This window comes from Corvus kubaryi, unplaced genomic scaffold (genome assembly GCF_017639235.1).
Source record: "Corvus kubaryi isolate FWS band 111438036 unplaced genomic scaffold, C.kubaryi_AGA036_p1.0 split1-131, whole genome shotgun sequence".
Classification (NCBI taxonomy): Eukaryota; Metazoa; Chordata; class Aves; order Passeriformes; family Corvidae; genus Corvus; species Corvus kubaryi.
The window spans coordinates 21,966,458-21,988,254 of NW_024582073.1; the positions used below are offsets into that span (position 1 = coordinate 21,966,458).

The following is a 21,797-nucleotide window of genomic DNA, read 5'->3' on the forward strand; positions in this document are numbered from 1 at the left end:
GGACAACATAAAAGGAGGTGGAAATAGCTCCAGATTTGGAGATTTTGCCAGCCCGAGCAAGTGGCACAATTGATCTGTGCCAGGCCCCCTCCAGTATCCAGTGCTCGAGGCTGGCCAGGATCAAAGGCAAAGATGAAGGAATAGACAGGAAAGGGTGTTTCCAAAGTGCACCTATTTTCTATTTTCCATTAGTCTCTAAGGAAGGATGGAAACTGACTGAATAACTGCAGGGAACTGTGAAGTTATGTGTTTCTAATAGACTTATTCCAGGGCTATTTAGCCTGAAAGCCCCTTTTTATGCATAACCCAACTTCTTATCCAAATAAAGGGGTAATATATTACACATCTGCAGGACGTTTCTAGGGCCCATGAAAAAAATAAGGCATTGAAGCCACCCAAGGTAGGTCAGTGTGCCAGGGCTGTAATTTGTTCCTTCCCAGCCATGGCTTGATGTTTTTGTTTTCATCATCCTTTGCTCACAGGTAATGATGACTCTAGCAAAAGCTCAGACCAATGATTGCCTCTTATGGTTTGGAATCCTGATAGTTTGGACTTAACTTTATTTCACACTATTTAAACTGTTGCTGAACTGATGTTTAGCAGAGGGAAGTTCACCTGGAACTGCTGTGCTATTTGCAGGAACGTGTGGAGGAAATTAGTGTAAATAAAACTTTGACTCATCAGTGAGAAACTTGGGTTAGACTGATTTTGGAAGCCACTCAGGTATAATCAAATTAAAGCATCTCATTGCTTCATGTTCCACAGTCAAGCCAGAATTTAAGTACATTGGCAACATGCACGGAAATGAGGTTGTGGGGAAGGAACTACTGATATACCTCGCACAGTATCTGTGTTCAGAGTATCTTCTGGGGAACCCTCGCATCCAGACCTTGATAAATAACACCAGAATTCATCTCCTGCCTTCACTCAATCCTGATGGGTATGAACTGGCTGCAGAAGAGGTAAAAATTTTATTATAGGGAGATGTTCAGGCCTTCATGTTTCTACAATTCCCCATGGGTAAGAGCAAACTGGGAGGGGAGTGTCATGTAAAAGAGGGAACATTAATAATTGACTGCCAGAATCCCAGGTGTGGCTGGTGGTGCATTGCTTTCCAAAGATGATGTGAACAGAACTAAGAGGAAATCAGAGCCATGTTTGTCATTTTTGCTGCCTGCATGTGATGATGTGGGAATGACTGTGTTACTTTTTCACACACTTACCACTCTCTGCTATCTGTTCTAGAACAAAATGCCTACTGACTCACTCTAATGGCTTACACTGTTTTATAAAGAAATGCAGTTTAATACCATGTGCTAGATGTTCCTCCTCTTTTAAAACTGTAGGTATAATGAAATGTGAATATTTTCTGTACTGTCAAAGTTTCATAATGGATGGCAGTTTTCAGAGATCAGCCCATGTCTGAGGGAGACCTCTGAAAACAGAGGTTCTATTACTTGTCACCTGACATTCTTCTTTTCCCCTCACTGTTTTCTTTACCACCACAAGCATGAAACTAGACCTTTCTTCCTCTGTGTTTCTCGTGTGGTGATCTCTGTCCGTTGTATGAGTCTGGGGTTATTGCACTTTGCCTCATGCTGTCTTGGGGCATCAGCTGTATTTTCTTTTTTTCCTCCCCTAACCCACTCTGCATGCTGCTCTGAGCAACAGGCTCCTGTGTTCCTCTTATGAGTCACATCACTGGTGAGTGAAACACTTCCTGAATGCTAGTTAGTGCATTAATATTCCTGGAGACAAAATGTGATTAATTAATAAGTGTGGGTTTTTAACAGTACAGACATTTTCAGTTTACTTCTTTTAAAACTTCCCTTTGATTAATCAATTTCCACAAAGTGCTATTTTGAGACAGGGACCTATTCTGAAGTTGGCTTCTGTGTTACAAAACAGGGGGCTGGTTACAATGGATGGGTCATCGGACGACAGACAGCTCAGAATTTGGATCTGAATAGAAATTTCCCAGATTTGACATCTGAGGCTTACAGAAGAGCTGGGATTCGTGGGGCCCGTCTGGACCACATCCCCATTCCACAGTCCTACTGGTGGGGTAAGGTATGAATTACACAATTTATAAATCATATATACTACAGAGCAGCTCGGGAACAAAGAGACTGAGATTGCTTGTTCCGAAGTTATTTGCTTGTAACCAGATTTTATAAGTAAGACTGAAGTGGACAAGCTCAGAATTGGCATGAAAACATGGTGTAGGTCTGGCCAAAGAGACAGGTGTCACAAATCACTTGGAAAATTTGTAGATAATTTGAACTTTGCTGTTTTAGATTAAGAATAATGACTGTTACAAGGGAGTCACAAGTGTGTAATGATTCATCATTAGTGCTTTAAACTGTAGTGAATGTTAAAGACTTTATGGATTTGGTTGTCATTGCACCAAGCTCTGCACAGGTTTGATGCAATAGGAGTTTCTGCCATGGAAAATGTACAAAGGCTGCATGTAAAGTTGTGCAGTGTAATCTTCCAGTAAAAGAGGATGTTTACAAATCACTGTAACCATATAGAGCAGTGGAAACAGCCTGTCAAGCTGCAGTGCTGCTGGAAGGGAGAGTTGCTGCTGCCAGGTGGGAGCAGGATGGAGGCAGCACTACAGGGCTTCACACCCATCCCCACTAAGCTCTGTGTAAAGTTATATCAGGAATGCAGAGCTCAGCCCTACCTGTGTTGCTGGCAGCCCAGCAGCTCCCGGCACCAACAACTCTCAGGGGAACTTAGTTGCCCTTGAAAGAAGAATCACAGGAAGCTAAATCAGTAGTTCAGATATTGGGAGCTCTGCTTTCCTCTGCTTTTAAGCTCATTTTAATCTAATTCAATATTTGTTGCTGGCACAAAGCCTCAGACAGGTAGGGAACAGGATTGTTTCAGTATCTGGTATTAGCAGAAGATTTGAGAGATCATACTTCAGTTTCTTACTCTGATGCAGGTGGTCTTATATAAAGACAGGTCTAAATCCCAAAGGCATCCCTGATGCTGCCCCAGTGTTCTGGTACCCCATTTCACAGTAGTAAAATCTAGATGAAAGCCCCTCACTTCCTCAGGATAATGTACATATGAAGGTGGAAGGCTGTGAGAGGCTCAGTAATGCACAGTGTATTAGAACACTAATTTCTGCCATAACTAAGCTTGAGTAGTCTATTCTATTTTATGCATGTAATCACAGATCCCAACTCATGGCACTGAATTTCTGCATGATTATAAGGTCACAAGCTTAAAAGTTTTCAACTTTTGACTGAATAATAACAGATAACAGTGAGCTGGTAAATGCAAGTACAGAGGCTCAGAAGGGGAGAAAAGGTTGAGAGCTGTGGAGCAGAGCCTGAGGCCAAATGAAAATAGCTGGGAAAAAAGGGGATTTTAGGAGAAATTCAGAGAGACTTTGATTCACCCCTTTGGTGAGTTTCCCTAGTTGGATGCCAGGTGCCCACCAAAGCCACTCTATCACTCCCCTCCTCAGCTGGACAGGGGACAGGAAAAAAAACTAAAAAGTGGATGAAGGTAAAGACAGGGAGAGATTGGTCACCAATTACGATCAGAAGAAAAACAGAATCGACTTGGGGAAATGATTTATATCTCTTTTATTTATTATGAATCAAATCAGAGTAGAGTAGTGAGAAATCTTAAAAACACTTTCCCTCCACCTCTGCCTTCTTCCCAGGCTTAACTTTGCACCAGAATTCTATATCTGCTTCGCCCCGTGGTACAGGGGGACCAGGGGGACCCTGGAAATGGGGGATGTGGTCAGTTCATCACACATTATTTCTGGTGCTCCTTCCACCTGAGAGGGAGAGCTCCTCAGACTCTTCCCCTGCTCCAACATGGGAAGGAAAGGATGGAGATCTCCCTCCAGCCATGTGCTCACTCTCTCTGTGTCTCCAGAGGTGCAGGGTTGAGGATCCAGGCAACACTGAGGAAGGACAAACATGTCTTAGACCAACTTTTTTGCCAGTGCAAACTGTGATCTTTTCTCACACTGTGCAGCCCAGAGTCCCTGTAACTGGGTTTCTTGGCTCTAACCTCCTCCCTCTCCAAGTCCTGCTTCTGCCCTGGTTCTTCTGCTGCTCTGTGAGATGCTCAGTGGCAGGCAGCCACTTGCAGGAAGTCATTTTTATAACCATGTATTTAGCTTTCTTAAACACTGTGTAACATCACAGTAGTTTATAGAGAGATGGGTGGAGACAGCCTAACATTGCTCTCACAGCTACCACCACAGCTCTGTCCCAGCAGCAGCGTGCTGGTCACCATGGGGTTGTCTGTCACCAGACAACCAGGGAACCTGGTTGTCTGTCACCAGAAGGGACCAGGGAACCTTGGCACACAACCACCCCCTGCCTGAGCTCTGCCTCAGTGGGTGCAGTCCTGGGGTTACAAACACATCCCTTCTCCTGCAAATCTTTCCTTGTTTTTAAAGAAGAAATAAGGGAGCCATGCAAGGAATCACTCCTCAGAGCACCAAAGCTTGGGGAACTTCTAGGTGTTCTCCTGGCCCCAAAGCTGGTCCTCACATAAACAACACCCAAAGTATCTCCAAATCCATATGCTCTAGAGAATAAATGAGGGAACCAGTGTGCCTGTGGCCTCAGTGGCACCACAAAATCTCCTTGCTGACTGTAGTTGCCTACGCTTCACAAACCTAGCAGTAAGTGGTGTCACAACTTTGTGTCTCCTTTGCTGGTGGTACCACAGGACTGTCAAATCAGCTCTCCCATAATGAGCCTCAGTTTTGTCAGGAAGATGAACCCATGCCTCTTACAGTAGTGCTTTGCGCATGCAGGAGCATTAGGTTGAACGTTTCAACACCAGTCTCTCAGCTTTCATTTACTTAACAGTGTTTGTTACCTACCTGATTGAAGTAATTACCTGAGTGTGGCAGGGCACTGTATAAAGATCAGGAAACAGAAAGTGAGCTCTCAGCCAGAGCTCCTGCTCTCCAAAAGCCTGGCTTTATATAGCATGTTTTGTTCCCCACTATTATGAATTACTGTAATAAGTGGTCTGAGGGCTCAGACAGACTTCAGGCTTCATCTGAAATAAAGTCAGTTCAATTTGCTTGATTCAAACAGAATTTGGAATTCTATGCCAGTGGAGGCTGGCATAATCTTTAGGAAAATTTGGCTGCTTTTAAAAAGGAAAAAAGAGATCTTTGAAAGCTGTGGAGACAGTGACTAATTGCAGTATAATCAACAGAAATGAGATTCCGGTTTAAAAAGGGTAGTGGCCTTTCTTTGTACTCATGCAGAAATAATTTAGCTGTTTTCTAATTGTGCTCTGAATTGTTCTTGTGAGATGGGTACTTTAAAATTGATCTCATCTAACTTAAAAGCAAAATCCTGCTGAAAAAAAAAAATCAAACCCCACAAAACCCACATTAAAGGAAAAGTCAAAGGCCAGAGTGACGTAGATAACATCTGCTGTCATCCAGTGGAGCTGAACCAGGATGTGCACATTTCAAAGCCTTAATCACTGATGTCACTGAAATGTTATTAGGATAAAAATAGTGACATTGAAACTCCTGGTTTTCCACAACATTCACTTCAGTAAGACACTGGCTCTGTGAGACAGCACTGTCTAGGGGCTTATGCAGGTATCTACTTAGCCAGTTGGCTGATCAGGATGAAGGACTGAAATTAGGAGCTCTCAAATAAAACTCTGCATTTTACTTTTGTCCACTGAATTGCAGAAGCAACTTAAAAATCTCATCAAGGCCCAAGGCTGTTTGAAAGCTGGGCTGATGCTGTGTTAGGCATGGCCTCTCTGGCTGGGGAGAAAGAGTTGGGGCAGCCGCAGCAGGGCAGGGAGCTGATGGGATTTTGGGACAGCATCCACCTCAGGAGTGCTGGTCCTATGGACTTGGAGGGTGCGAGCTTGTTCCAGGTGCTCAGCCACCCTGAGAACACCCCAAATCCATGGGACAGGGAGTGACACTTGCAGCCTCTTACAAGCTATCTGGGGTCTTCTCTTCAGAAGAGATGGGGTCAAAGGATGAACTTCCAGGGCCCTGGTCAGAGTGGCTGGTGCAGTCCCAAGCACTACCGGGATAAAGATCATCATGGGATCATCCCAGGACACTGTACAAATGTCAGAAATACAAGTGCTTTGGTGCAGATAGCATTCTTTGGACACTGCCATATTCCTTATCAGGAAGCCTGAGAGCTGCTTTCTTCTCTCACTTCTGTGTTGTGAGTGGGTGTGTGAGACTGCAAAAAGTCCTTTCCATTTGGAATGTTCTTTATCTGCCTTTGAAAAACTTTTTTTCATGTCATGCCCTTCCCTGAAACTTTGTGTTTAATCTTCCCTATAATGTGAAAAAACTCTGATTAGGTTTCTGGTGTGCAAAGTGCATTCTGTGTGTTCCTTAATTGATCAGACTTTACCTGTTATATCCCATTTTTTAAGTTGCCTCTTTAAAATGCCGGAGTTGAAAGGGTTGTGACACAGAGATTCAGAGGCTACCACTAGGCTGATAGACAAAATGAACCTGTCCTGTTTCTCCTGGGGATCAGTGGCACAAACTGGCTTGTGTTCATATGCTAATCACAAACTACTGATTTAATGATTCACCTTGCAGCAGTGAGAGAGTCAGGGTCCCATTTTTTCCCTAGTACAAGGTACAGCCTTTCACACTTGCAGTGGCTAAAGGCACTAGTTCAGATCAATAGCTACAGAAGGGCATTTTAAGTAAAACTGAAAATTAGAAGGACTCAGTTAATAACTATGGCATCTATAGGGAGGTGGTCTCCTGCTTAGGTCAGGAATAGACAGGGAAATATCTTCTTAAATCATCACAGGTAAAACTATGTTTGGACATGGCTTTTTCCTTGGCTTTCTGCCTCATTGATGGAGCTATAATACATCCATGGTGCACCTTTGCTTCACAGTGTTTCTCTCTGCTCCACACCTGGGTTTGTGGATCCCCAAAGGTTTTTTTAACAATAGCAGATTAGGGACTGATCCAAAGACAACAGGAATTACTATTGTTGAAACACAAATGTGTTGTTCTTTAGGGGTTTTATTCGGTTGGTTTGGTTGAGTTTTCTTGTCTGTTTGTTCTGGATGTTTTTTTCCCTGCACACTGTTAGTCACTAGGCACTCTGCAGCCCTGGCTGCCTGGTTTCCTGACAGCTGATGGAGTCAAAACAAAGGGTGATAAGCAATTCCTAAGGCAGCCCTAAATAGATGCTGGACTAAGTTCATCATAGCAGATCTTTCTCATTTTTATAAAACCTGCATATCTGCAGTTGTGCAGAGTCCGGATGAGCAGCCTCTGCCCTCCTCAGATTTTCGCCAGGTAACTTCCCCCAGGTAACTTCCCCCAGCTGCAAAGAAAAGAACCGCAACTCTCCAGGGGCACTGGCTTGAGTCTGGGCTTGCAGGGACCGGCCACCAGATGACACTGTTATCCCTAAGAATGAACTAACACCGGACCAGGTCCCAGAAATTACTCCTCGGAAACGGGGTGAAGGAGCCTCCTGCATGCCGGGTGCCTGAACATCTCTTGGAGTCCAGTGCCTCCTCCCTTGGCTGCTGTTACTGAGGAGGGACTGTCAAAAACCCCTAAATTTGGCGACTTATCAGCCACAGTTCACTGCAGGTAAACTGCAGGCATTGCTATGCTTTATGTGCATTAGTTTTCATTTATTTGCAGATTATCTTCGACCAAAGGATAGCAAATGCATTTTCAACAAGTGATGAGAATTTCAAATTTATCCCCCTATTCCAGTGTATCCATTCAAAGTCAATCCTCCTGATTCAGAAATTAAATTAGATAGGGAGTTTGGTAAAGTAGTGATAAAATGTCACAAGTTTTCCAGCCTGAAGTACTGCCATCATCATCTGAAAATGTCACTGTAATGAAAAGTTTTTTCTTCTGTCAAATTTTCTGTTTCTTTTTTTGTTCCAGTTTTTCCACAGTGAACAATGTGTATCATCTATTCCCTGGAGCAAACTGACTTTCTCCCCCCAGTAACTTTTGGGCTGGAAGAGCCAAAGAGCCTCAATATTCTCCTTTTGACATAGTCCCTTCTCCACCGGGTTTCATCCTGCCCAGGATCAAATCTCTTTTTGGAACTGCATGGCTAGTCACAGCTTTTTTTTTTTCTCCTGGATTTCAGGTGGCCCCTGAGACAAAAGCTGTCATGAAGTGGTTGAGATCTATCCCATTTGTGCTCTCTGCTAGCCTCCATGGGGGTGAGCTGGTTGTGACCTATCCTTATGACTATTCAATGCATCCTATGGAAGAAAAAATGTTCTCCCCTACGCCTGATGAGAAGGTAATATTGTTTCCGCAGGGTGAGCATATTGGTTCAATTTGTGGAACTATGGAAATATTTTCTTTAAATAAATAACAAACTTTGACTAGTTTAGATCATGTACGTGTGTATATGTATGCGTGTATGTATTAAATATGTAATAAATCAAAATTTTATATACATAATGCAAGTCTATATACATATATATAACATGAGATCACCTCATTTGGGTAGAGCTGATGCTAATAATGCCAAGGTCAAGTCCTCAAACCCCACAGGGGCCTTTCACTTAAGAGCTGGACTTGATCCTTGTGGATTCCTTCCAACTCAGAATATTATGCAACTCTGATTTATACACTTACTTAATGTACTTTAAAATACAGGAATTGCTTACACACTGTCAGCTTGGTCTGGAAAGATTTACCCATCTTCTGTGAGGCCAAACATGGTTTCATAAAGCACAGATTAGGAAAACCCTGGCTTTTAATTTTTAAAGGGAGTAGGCTGTGATATTTTTACCAGTGGTTTCCAGAAGAGAAGGAACCAGCAGTGTTATTTTCCCTTGGAATCCGTGAGGAGTGGGGGGAAAAAAGTCTCGTTGCCATATGGTGGCAGCCTTGTAACATTTATTCCAGGTCAGATGAATGGGAATGGTTTCCCCCTCTCGTCCCTGGAAAGTTCCTCATTTGGGACTCACTGTAAATCTTCTGTGAAATTTTTTGCCATCTTTCTTATTTCCCTTTGGTTTCCTCAATCTCGTATTCATTGCCGACATGCCCAGCAGGAGAACAGCTAGCTTTTCAGCCTTCTAGTGTGTGCTAAAAATGTCTGTGGCCTCTCAAGAAAAGTAGTTCTTTATATAAACAAAGAGCAGTTCAAAATAGTCAGAAGTTGATCTTTGACTTGAAGCATCCTTTATCTTTGAGCATATCTCTTAGCTGACGTCTTTTGAAGTGACAGTTCTCACTAACACATATTAAATATTTAAAGATTTACGACTGTTAAACATTTTCTGTATCAATCCATTTCTTCTGAGCTGTACAATGCCTACTGACTTATGTGTGTATGAAAATGATTTAGCAGTAAATTTAACCAGGCACTGCACAGTAAAAAGCCTGTGTTAGAAATATCTGGTGGGTGCTAATGCAAGCTGCAGGACCTCTTGCTGAGGACTGGGGAAATCATAAAATTGTGCATTTACATCCCGCTGCCTGAGCTAGGGCTGTCCTATGCATAGGTGGTGAAAGAATATTGCCATGTGTGCTTTATCAAGCACTTCACCCCTGGAATGGAAGTACAGCAGTGCCTCCATCATCTCCACTCGGGGACGTGTATTTTGAGTGAAAGGATGCAGCCACATGGACAAAGGGCTCAATCCCAGTGCAGTGCACAGTTGGACAAACCCTAATGGCACTCCTGGCTTGCAACAGAGTAAGACAAGGAACCTCATATAGGTGGCTGCTGCATAATCAGTGACTGCAAAGTCTGGGAAGTTGGCTACAAACCTGGAAGTTTAGAACATAAAAGGGAGGGCTGGGGATGTCCTCAGTGAAGAACCGATTTTTCAAATGACTCAGCACAGGAACCTTAACAGCCCTATCAGTATCACTTCAGATTTTGCACAGAAAGTTATAAAACCTGTACCTGTGAAGTGACCTGCATTTAAGTAATCTGATCTACAGCTGCTGCTGTCAGGGAACCTGCATCCCAAAATACAGCACTTTGGTTTAGCTGCCATACACTGGCCATAACCCTTGCTCTGAAAGCTGACCTGCCACGTTTGCTGTGCAAGGGGAAACTTGCAGCCTAGGGTGAAATGCTAGAGAGTAGATAATAGCCAGATATTAAAAAATCAAATTCTGTGAAATATATTCCAACCAGCAGTTTGAAAATGCATCTCTTTGCTGCCACATCCATCATGGTGCATGTGTGGAAGCACGAGGATCCTCTTTCCTCTGCTCCAAGACACTGCAGATTTCAAGTTTCTTTTTGGCCTGCACCACAGCCTGGGCCAGTACCTGCTGAGAGCAAGGAGTCTCAAAACTGGACCATGTCCTTGCACTCACATTCTTGCATCTGGTTCAGCCCACCTAATTAAAATCTTTCCCATATTTTGGGGTTTGTGGAGATGGATGTTTTAACGCTTTGTGTTACACAAGAAGCTGAATTGATGCCTCTGCTCACTAGAGCAGAAAGGCCCACACCAAGTCAAATTCATTCCCTTTGATGAGTTGAAACACTCCCTTCCCTCCCCCTGAAAAGCACAACCTGTGATGGTCAGTGGTGCAAAAGTGCTGGCCAAGGTAACAGCACTAACCTCACTTTACTGAATGAAACAACACACTGCCAAAGTCACAAGGATTCTGCTGCGGTTTTCCCCTTTTATTTCCCCACTATATTACACCTAAATATCTACCTAAATATCTAAGTTTCCTTGACATCCATGACTTGTCATACATTGGCTTCTAAGTGATAACAAATGTATTGTTATCCAGGAACTTTTAAATTTTTTTAAGTGTAACTTTTTGTTTTTCTTTTTTAATAGATTTCACTTGCTTTTGGAATTCTCACTTTCTCTTCTCCCTACCACTTGTCTTCTTTCACTTGCACTAGTGGCCAGGCAAAAGCCTTATGCCTCTTGGTGTGAAACAAGAGGAGACTTGGTCACTGGAAATAGGACATCTGCAGATGTCTCTGTAAAAGGTGAGGAACATACTCCTTACTCACATAGGCACCTTCTAAATATTATATCAAATACCTTCCACGGAGGGTTCAGAACTGGAACCCAGATTCCTGTAGGAATTAAAGATATTGAGCCTGGCACTAAACTATTGGCAGTTAAAGTTCCACTTAACATATTTAATTAACATCTATTTCTTTCAGCAGACCTTTGAAGGACACTTAATTTTCTGGTCTGGACAATAATTAGATACATAGAAACTTAAGGGAGCTGCAAAAGAATTTTATATTAAGTCTGGATTTTTAGTGTCTGGTCATCAGAAGTATTTAGTAAAGTGTCTTTACACTTATATTAAACTCTCTTTCCATCTTTCCTTGGTCATCTACCTGATTCCATAATCGGCTCAGCCATGTGATTATTAGAAACAATCAGAAATATTAACTGGTGTTGTGTGCTTGATCATATTAGTCTCTATCCTTGATGACAACATCTAGGATAAAGTTTTAGGATCACTTCTAAAACTAGGATTTTAGCCACCCAACTTCTTGCACATGTTTTCTTAAGCAATATGGAATGAAACTCATGATCATGAATAGTCGGATCAAGTAGCATCTGATAACTGCTGTCATTTAAATGTTGAAATCTGAAAGTATAGCCTTTGCAGATGAAGTTCAAACAAACAAAAAGGAGAGGCAGGATTTTTGTACGAAGTTGAAATAACCATTGGAGAAGAAGAACAGGAACATGATTCAAATAAATGGTTTCTTCAGACAACTGCTCTTTCTTCTGTCTTCACTACGTGTTCTGCCACTGTTCCTTTCTGCATGGTGACTGCTCTGCTCTTCATCAGTATCAACACTCTTTGGAAATCAGGGGTGACATCCTACATCACCACATCCTATCCTCCACTTTTTAGGAATGGTTTCTGCCCCACAAAGAAGCAACTGTCTCTGAGATCAAACTGGCAGGTTTTCCTGTGTGAGTGATAAGTAAAAAGCAAATTGACACTGTCTGTTTTAAACAGCAGCATTCAATGTGAATATTTAGTTGGGCTGAAAGTAATACAGGTATTTTTTAAGCGGTAAAAATATCAAAAGCTAAAGCAAAACCTAAAGGACGCCTAAATTTCAACTTTAAAACCTGGGCTCCTGCCCCAGGTGGTAGATTGAAGCCACGTATCAAAAAATCCACTGGTATTTAATATGTTGTCTCTGGCTAAATATATTGGATTGCAGAGAAGGACCCTAGAGGAGAAGACAAATGAAAACTTCCTTGCAGAGCAGTTTATCACCTCCCTCAGTCTCAAGGACACAGGGTGTCTCATAATCTGGGCTCACAACAGCAATAGTTAATAGCAGCAATGGCAAGGTTTTCAGTTTGTAAAAGCAAATGTATTTCAATCCTGTTTGTTGCAGGTGTTCAAAATGCTGGCTAAAGCCTACGCAGATGCACACCCCGTCATCTCGGACCGCTCCGAACTGCGCTGTGGTGGGAACTTTGTAAAACGTGGAGGTATTATAAATGGCGCTGAGTGGTACAGCTTCACTGGAGGTAAAACCACTTTACCATCATATCAAGTGAGGTAAAACCTCTACGTGACCTTTATAAGACACCAGGGTTTGAACAAAATAATTTTATTAATTTCAGTTTGCTTAAGGTCCTACCCCTGCAAAACATAATTTGTAGGGGATTTAAGTAGTAAAATGTAACGTGTATGCTGGAAACATGTATATGCAGATAACATGGGATGAATTCAACCCCAATGTGACCTGAGAAAAGTTAACAGGTTATGCAAGGCTCAATTTTTTTATAGCATATATAGCATATAATATCATTTTCATTTTCAAATCTGACATGTAGAAACAAAGGTTTAATGCTATGCTCTCAATCCTTAGCAGCATGAGTCTGAATCCATCTTGTAGACTATGCAAGTGCTGCTTTTTCATCTGTTTAAATTAATTCTTTTTTCAGGAAAAACTACAACAGAGACAAACATCCAATTCATTTGTTCTTCCATTACTAATTTGATTTCCCCAGTAATAGTACTTTGTTTTCTTTAGGATTCCTTCAATGCTGGCATGGATAAAATATCAGTGTTCATAAATTTTCAGCAGTGCTTCAGTTCTGTTTTCCAATAGGACTCAGCTGGATCCCCAAATAATTATGCTGAAACTAGACATTTGGAATGCTTTGGGGCATGCATGAGAATTAGGTTTAGCTATCATTGGCTTACATTCTTCCCAAAATTATATCCAATGTCTTTTGTACAGAAACAGTTTTGAACACAATAATGGCAAAAGGACATTTCTGTTCTGGTGACCCTTGGTAATCACTTCTGATACAGCCAATTATACAATTACTGTGATTAACCAATCTTTATTGCTCTGTTGCTACTTCTTGGCCAGGTGAATAATAATGTAAAATTATGCTTTTTTGCCTGAAAGAAGTGTCATTGTCATTAGTTAATTTATAGTTGAAACAAGTGGTAGAATTCTGAATTTGTTGAATACTTTTTATGTATCAGCAAGCACTCTACAGTATAATAACCCACACCCACAGGGATGGGATTCAGCTGACTGCAGCAGCAAAGCTCCAGTTAAAGGCTACATGGCCTGTTCATGAGCTCTCCTTTTTTCTTTTTAAACCTATAGGTATGGCAGATTTTAATTACCTTCACACAAATTGCTTTGAAGTTACCGTGGAGGTAGGATGTGAAAAGTTTCCTTTGGAGGAAGAACTGTTTACAATCTGGCATGAAAACAAGGGTTCCCTGCTGAATTACATGGAAATGGTACTGCTCTCTTTTTACAGACCTTTGTGCTTACAGTTTTCCTTTTTCATTCTTTTCCAAAATTCATTTCTTTGCTGTTTTCCTGGTTAGCTGTCAAGATAATGCTAAATCAATCACCACACTCCACCGGGGACCCCAGTGCCTCAGTTTGTCTAGCAGGACACACAGGTAGTATTTTGCCTATGCTGGAGAAGGGATTGAGACTGAGGACTGCAAAGGCCTTGAAAATAGTGAGAAAGGGAATTATCTATGAATACTTTGGGCAGTATTATTCATCAGCTGTCCAAAATTTAACACTAGAGAAAACCCTAGTATTCAGAAAAGTATGAATCAACATTCCTCTTGAAGACTAAAGCAAAAAACTCTGTTCTCCAGAGAGCTTCCTGAAATTTTCCTTTCCATATTCCATGTTTGTGTCCCAAACCCTACTGTCCCACAGCAAGAGATTTAGATTCAGTTAAAATCTTGATAGAAATGGCATTTACACACTTTTCATCTTGATTTCTTTATGAAAGTAGTTATTAAATATCTGAAGCCAAATCTTCTAAAGGAAGAACTGTATGTCTCTGAGCATTAAAACATGCCACTTAAATGTCATTTTTAATAATAAGTTCAGCAAAAACAAATACCTCACTGACAATAAGTAAGTGAAACAGAAACAGAAGTTGCTCATCTTTCTCTCAGCCATTAGTAGATTAGTTTTCTGTCATGCCTTATTTTGATAGAGTACGCAGTACTTTAAAATTGTTAGGAGTGTTTTTATGGCCTTTCTAAGCAACCTCTTGCTACTTGTGGTAAGTATTATCTATCAATAAAGTCTACAGTACAGGCCACCAAACTCATTTCGTTTTACAGCTGTCTGATGAAAATGAGTTTTAGTGAATCCAAATGGAGCTGGGTTAAATCCATATATATTACAATTGAAGTCTTCAAGATGTAAAGATTTTACAGTGTGAGACACTGTAGAAGTCTGTGCTGGAAAAGCTTTTTGAGTAAATGCAGGACAGTAAGCAAAACAACTTTGCAGATAAGGATGACTGAATTACCCCCGATAAGGATTAAGTCTGCCACAACCAATTCAAACTTTTCTTATTCTGATATATACCAGGCTGTTTGGTGTGTGTACAAATCTACTTGGCTTAACGCACAGAAGTAAAATTCATTCTCCTAAATGCTGATCTCTTCTCCCCATCAGAAATAAAATCAGAACACTCTGCCAAACTCATGTGGCACTGACTTGAGGAAAAATGAAAAATAGTACATTTACTAAAGCAAACCAAAGGAACATTGTTAAAGAAATTTCACTTTTGTCATTTTTATCCCATCATGTTGTAATTGCAAAATTATTATTGAAGTTGGATGAGGTCATACTACTTTGAGTATGCCTACACTGTAAATTAAATTTGAGTCTGAGATGACTCTTCTGACCAGATTTACTCTCTATCCATATGATAAATCCTCAAGTTCATGCTGAAAAGAAAATTGCAGTGCTTCATTATAAGGGATAGTTTTCAAATCCTTATATTGAGTTGTTCCTAAACCTTCCAGTGAATAGCTTCACTCAGTATGGAATGGCTGCTTAACGAGAGCAGTGACAACACAGCCTCACCTTAAATTAAAAAGTGCTTTCACTAGACTAGACTTTTTTATCAAGCTTTGTATTATCAATTACTGTATAGTTGGATATTTTAATGGTTATTTTTAAACATCTTTATATTCCAACAGAAAAGCAAATATGTTGTTTTGATGCTTTGAGGTTTTTATCCATTCTTCTTTTGTGACAAGGCTACTGGGGAAGGGAAATTGAGAGGAAGAGAAAAGAAGAGGTGGGGAAGTGAAGAACAACTCAAGTTGGTTATAGCTGTTCAGAGGAAAAACAAAAATGGAATTATTTTTCACTTAAAGAAGTCATAGAGATTTTCCAATATAAAATATATTAATTTTGGGACACTTTAAAAAGAGAACCTTAAGAGGCTTAATGTTTAAATACTTGGAATTGTTTTTTCTGTTTAATTTTATTTTATTTGACTTCCAATATAGCTGCTCGTGCACCTCCTTATATGACAGAATTCACATTGCTTTTCAGTTTGTCACCAAGCACATTTCTCAGCAGCTCAAGCAGCTCAGTTCTGTGCTTGTAGAGAAGGGAAAATGGCTGTCATACACACTGCTGTCATTCTGACAGGCAGTGAAGTGTAGGCAGTAGAGTGATGATAAGTCACAAGTACCTGAGCTGATGCCTTCTCGCTGTGTACAGAGCATTGGATTGGTTTTGAAAGGCTTAACTTTTCATTTCTTTGTGGTTCTGTGTCTAGGGCAGACATTCAGAAACAGTCCTTAAACACTGTGGTCAGATCATGAGGTGCCAGTGATTTGTACAGAGAAGGGTCTCTCAGTGCAGAGGCACATGCCTAGCCGAAAAAAGCTCTGGTTCCATTATCCCTTTCCCTCAGCCCCCTTGGAACTCCCTAAACAGGGAATGTGATCTGAGGGGGCATTAGCACCTGAGAGCCTCTATAATGGGTTGAACTTTTTGAAAGTTGTTTCTTCTCTACAAAGGTTTCCTTGTGATGAGGAGGTGGTACTGTAGTAAGTGACTCCCATCTAACTTTTCTTTGCTCTGCCAGGTTCATCGGGGGATAAAAGGAATTGTGTCCGATAAGTTTGGCAACCCAATAAAAAATGCTCGTATTTCAGTCAGGGGCATTCAACATGATATCACCACAGGTAATATTTTTAGTTTAAGATTCTTCCTTGGGCAGAGTGAAAGTCCTGTGAGCTGAACCTGCAAAAGTATTGTCATGTTTGATAGAAATGGCACCTTAATGGAGAACTGAAGGCTCAGGTGGGGGTTTTCTTCTAGAAAAACAAGAGAGAAGACATCCCAAGATGGCTGCTCAGTCTGTCATGTCTGGGATGACAGAGGTCTTGATGTGAAAAATTCCACCTGGAACAGTCTTCTGTCCACCAAAGCCAAAGTTGGGGGAATATGGCAACAGCTCTGCTCAGGAGCTGTAACTCAGCATGTGGAGGAGTGGAGCCCTGATGGAATAAGTTAGTTGAAATATTGTGAACATGAGTTGTAGATAGTACAGTCGGATCCTCTCTGATTTTCACATCTAGAATAATTGCAGTAATTGAAGGGTCTGCAATCTTCCTTGTTTATTTGGAAACACATAAATATGTGCAATTTTTGGACAATAATTACTAGAGCATTGAATTATGTCCACTTTATACCTGTCACCAACTGATAAACATGTATTGAGGTGTATGCAACTATTACTTTTCACAGTCATAAAGTTCTGAGCTCTTAGGCTGTCACTTAAATTAATGCTTTCTTTTTATTATTGATTTCAGTGAGAACCGGGTAGGCCACAGAAGCGCAAAATAGAAGACATGAATGGTTACATTTTGCTCTAATGATTGTTGTTGAATCAATTTGGAAAGCCAGAATGGCTTATAATGTAGTGGATGTTTTCCAGCTTTCAAAAAAACTAGCAGTAGAGGGGATACAATAGTGGAGATGATGCAGATTTTTGAGGCTGGTGGGAGACTCTGGCATGAATTATGGTCTATTTCAAACTTCTTCCCAGACAATGGCTTCCCATTGGCAGTGGACCTTTAAAGGATTAAGAATTAAATAAAAATATGTTTACACTGTAGGAGACTATTTGTTCTGAGTTAGGTGGAGTTAAAAATGTCATATGGTTAAAAAGTTTTTTGATTTTAGTGTTAAAAAGAACTAAGAAATTCCACAAAAAAATAGTATTAATGTGACACTAACTGAGCTAAGAGACTTGCCATTCAAAATAAAGGAAATATAAAATGAGGAATAAATTTTTCTGTTTTAAAGCTCCCTAATTTTGCCTGCAAGGTCTAACCTTCAGCTGGAGGAAATTTACACTCATTTTACACTAATGGCAATTTATACCAGCTGCAGCTCCAACTCCATAGTCTTACATGCTAGAATGTCTGCAAAGTAATTGAAAGTAATTTAATAAAAAGAGGGATTTCTTAGCTCCTTAGACGTGCTAAATATATAAATATATTGCAGCCTGGATTCTGATTTCACTTTCTTAAGTTTCACATAGTTTTAAATTAATTTCTTTGGGAGTTATTCCTTGTACCTTTGGGAAAAGCAGCATAAAGGAAACTTCTCTTCCCTGTGACGCAGGAATAGCAGTTACCGATATTTCGTATGCGAATTTTTCTCCATTAGCTCCCAAGGGCCACGTTTTCACAGGTGACGTCTCTTTTTGTCATCTAGAGTTTGCATTCAAACATTTTTCAAAATCTGAGATCCTTCCGTGGCCCACCCTGTAGCTGCTTGTGCCAGGGGTGGGTGTCCATGGGTGTGTGTGTACCTACCGAGTCTGTGAGGCTAAAAACTGAGCTCAGTTTTGTCGTGCCTGTCCCTTTCCTAAGCTGCTGATGGCGACTACTGGCGACTCCTGCCTCCAGGGACGTACATCATCAGCGCCCAGGCGCCGGGGTACAGCCGGGTGATGAAGAGGGTCACCATCCCTGCCAGGATGAAACAGGCCGGGCGAGTGGATTTCGTGTTGCGGCCTGTCGAGGCCTGGCCCAACAAGCTCCTCCGCCGCTCCATGGAGGACGCGTACGACCCTTACGACCCCCTGGAACTTTTTGACCCTCACGCCCAGCACGGGCAGCCCGAGGCTCGAGGTGGGTCCGCATCAGGCAGGGAGAAGCCCTGGTGGTGGTCATACTTCAGCTCTCTAGACCTGCACAAACCTCTGTGGCTGCTCAAGCAGCGCTGAGGGACATTGCCATGCTCTGCTCTGCTCAGCTCACTCCCGTGCCCTTCTGCTCCATTCCAGACACCCTCACAGCTGTTGGCAATATTTAAATGTTTCATTTGAAAATATAATGTTAATTCAAGCACGCTTACTTCTTTTGTTTTGTCTTCACACACAACTGAGTATATTCAAGTGGGTTTTTAAGTATTAAAAACAACGGTGCACATCCCTTCAAAGGCCAGATTTTATGCAGTTTTTTTTCTTGGTAATGCTCTGTACTTTTGCCCATGTAGTTAATCATCACATTCATTATTTATTAGGTTCTAAGTACCTGCAGGAAAATATTCCTGATCCTTTAATGCATTTTTGTACACATTTTAATACATTAATGATTACATACCAAAAACAACTTTCAGAAACACTCAGAAAACTCTTTTATTTTCCCTTTTTACATTAACATATTAAGTTCATTACCTCTTCTAATAACAGCTCAAAATGTAGGTGGTTTTTTAAAAAAATTAAATATTTTTATAAATTTAAAAATAGGCTTTTAATGTATTTTAGCAAAATACTGGAAAATGCCTTTACTGCTAGAAATACACACATCCTATAAATGTGTGTGTAGACATAGAAAAATACATGAGATAATTCACGAGGAATTTAGGCTAAAGTGTGAGATATTACATTAAAATTGTTGACAGCATGCACTGTTCTGAGCCTGTGTACTCTTTAATGAAACTTGTAGGCATCAAAGAAATCACAAACTTCTTTTCAAGATAGCTGGGTAAAGCTCAGTTAATACTGGTCTTGCAAGATGCTGTCCTCTCTCAGATATCAGATGCAGTGTATTTTTAAGGCAATATATATAAAAAAAGTCCTTGATTTTGATGAAACACATGGGCCCACACTTTCTTTTGGCTTGAACTGTTAATGAACTCTCTATATAGGCTGTATTTTCCCCTCTAAATGCCACAGTGTGTGAATAGTGGGATTGTTGGAGCTGATATACTTTCTGCAGGAGCTGCTGGATTAGCTGTGTGGATTGCCCTATGATTTCTAAAAACTTTTTTGCTCATCTTCAGTAAAGCAGCCTCCATTGTGTGAACCCCTTTGTCCACATGCACGTATCTCATTCTGTAGTTTCCTAAGACCCAAGAGATGAATGATCTTAATTCTGCAGCCAGAGGCTGCACGTGGCTAAGTACCTTATTCCCAGTCGTAATCTGATTGAAGTTAGGAGTCTGTTATTCATGTGCTTGGATGTCTGCAGGACTGGAGACTATGTTAAAATGAAAGAAAATTATTTCAGAGCATTAACAAAAAGTAATAATATGGGAGTGAATGTACTGCATGCACATGGATAAGTGTTCCTTGCCCAGGCTTGCCAAGTTAAAGGAACTCTGAATCCTAAATATGCCAAAGAAAATTGAGCAGGAGATACACCTCCAGACTTTATTTCCAGTAATAGGTATTACTACTGTTTTCTGTGGTCATTTTTTTCAAAGCCAGCTTCCTGTGAAAACAGTGGTGAAGCTAACAAAATCAGAACAAAATGCCAAATTGATGACTATTAGCTGCACTTTTTAAGTACATAATGTGTTGCATACTTAAATGTTTTCTCTAAGTATTTCCTAGATTCTCCTAGGGTTATTTAGAATTTTTTTCAAGTAATCTCAGTAAACCCAAGCCTGCTGAAATACAAAACAGAATGACTGTGCAGAAAATCCACTTCTTTCTTGCAGTCCTGAGTTGAAATAGCAGATTAGAGTCAAGATTTGGGAAATATGATTTACTGAGTAAAGATTTCTTATGTTTGAGACAGTTCAAAAAAAGTAGTTTGCTGTACAACTGTACCATTTATGTGAAAATGGTATGAGAGAGCAAGAATAGCCTCCCTCCCTACCTCAGTTACAAAAAGAGGTGTCCAGCAGAGAAAAAGTTAAGATCAGAACCTTCTCCAGGTTCACACTCAATAGCCTGTATAGAAGGGATGTATTAAACTTCATTATAGTAACTGCGAAGCTCTTGGGAAAAGGTGTTCTTCAGTATTCTGGAACTATTTAATCTTTTTCATAAGAGGAATTCTTCAATTTTCAGTTAGCTTGGAGGCAGAAAACACTGGCAGAATGACTACAGTGGCTCCCAAAAATCCGTTTGACTTTAGATGAGATTTAGGAGATATTTATTGGCTCTTCCAGAAAAAAAAGGAAAGAAGCAAAGAAGGAAAGAAAGAGAAAGAGAAATAAAGAAGGAAAGAAAGAAAGAAAGAAAGAAAGAAAGAAAGAAAGAAAGAAAGAAAGAAAGAAAGAAAGAAAGAAAGAAAAGGAAAGAAGGAAGGAAAGAAAGAAAAGGAAAGAAAGAACTGGTCAAAGCCAGCCAAATAACAATGCAACCAAAATTAATATCACCATCCCATTTTTATTTGAGATTATTATAGACTTAGTTCTATACATATATATGTGAGAGAAAGCATCAGCTTGGATGTGTATCCTGAACTGAATTACATAAATCTTCTCCAAAATTTATTTAAATCAAGCAATGTGTGCTTAATATCAGACAGTTTTGTTTAAAAAAAAAAAGAGACGTAACCCAAAATAACCCACCCCACAACTATAATATGGTTCAAAGGATTTTGAAGTGGTGGTGAAATTTAAGCAGCTGTAGGCAGCTCTGTAACTAATATATGAAATGAACACAGTGATCAGCTCTCTCATGCACCTCTCTGGAAGATGTGAATATACAGTTTAATGGAACATAAAGTTAGGAGCATATTAAATACTTTTTAAATAGAAAGAGGGATTAAAATGCTTCTATGAAACATGGCCTCCTACAAGTGAAGTGCAAGTAACATAGGAAAGAAGTGGGAAATATCCAAAGTTCTCTGGCAGTCTCTATCATGCTTAAACCCTGCCTTAGAGACTGGACTTGGCCTTTTTCCAGTGCTACTTTGGATCATGACAGGTCCAGCAGCCAGACGGTGCTGTCAGGAATTATAGTGTGTGTTCATCAGACTCCCTCTCCTTTTAAGTCAGAGTCTACATAATTTTTTTCAATTACCTTCCAACCACATATTGAACAGTATTGATGTATGTTTTTGCAACATCCTCCTTAATAATTAATTTCCCAGTCTCCATATTTATTTCAGAGGGATCTTCTCCGCCATGGAGACAAACTTTTCTGCACAATCACACTTATAAATGTTTTGACCTGCCAGCTTTCCAGACCTCATTGCTCTGCCAGCAATTAATCTTCCCAACAAGTCAAAGCATGCAAATCTAGCTAACAGCATT

The 21,797-nt window shown here is 40.5% G+C and overlaps 1 protein-coding gene across 1 annotated transcript in view; it reads left to right on the plus strand.

Annotated features, from left to right (window-relative positions):
- CPZ (carboxypeptidase Z) overlaps positions 1 to 18,748 on the plus strand; it is a 34,368-nt gene extending 15,620 nt beyond the window's left edge. The window contains exons 5-11 of the mRNA XM_042053595.1: positions 766 to 962; positions 1,909 to 2,070; positions 8,139 to 8,297; positions 12,372 to 12,507; positions 13,608 to 13,747; positions 16,375 to 16,474; positions 18,173 to 18,748. Of these exons, the coding sequence (XP_041909529.1) occupies positions 766 to 962; positions 1,909 to 2,070; positions 8,139 to 8,297; positions 12,372 to 12,507; positions 13,608 to 13,747; positions 16,375 to 16,474; positions 18,173 to 18,528 (1,250 nt within the window). The 3' untranslated portion in view covers positions 18,529 to 18,748. The remainder of the gene's footprint in view (positions 1 to 765; positions 963 to 1,908; positions 2,071 to 8,138; positions 8,298 to 12,371; positions 12,508 to 13,607; positions 13,748 to 16,374; positions 16,475 to 18,172) is intronic.
- Positions 18,749 to 21,797: the final 3,049 nt, after the last annotated feature.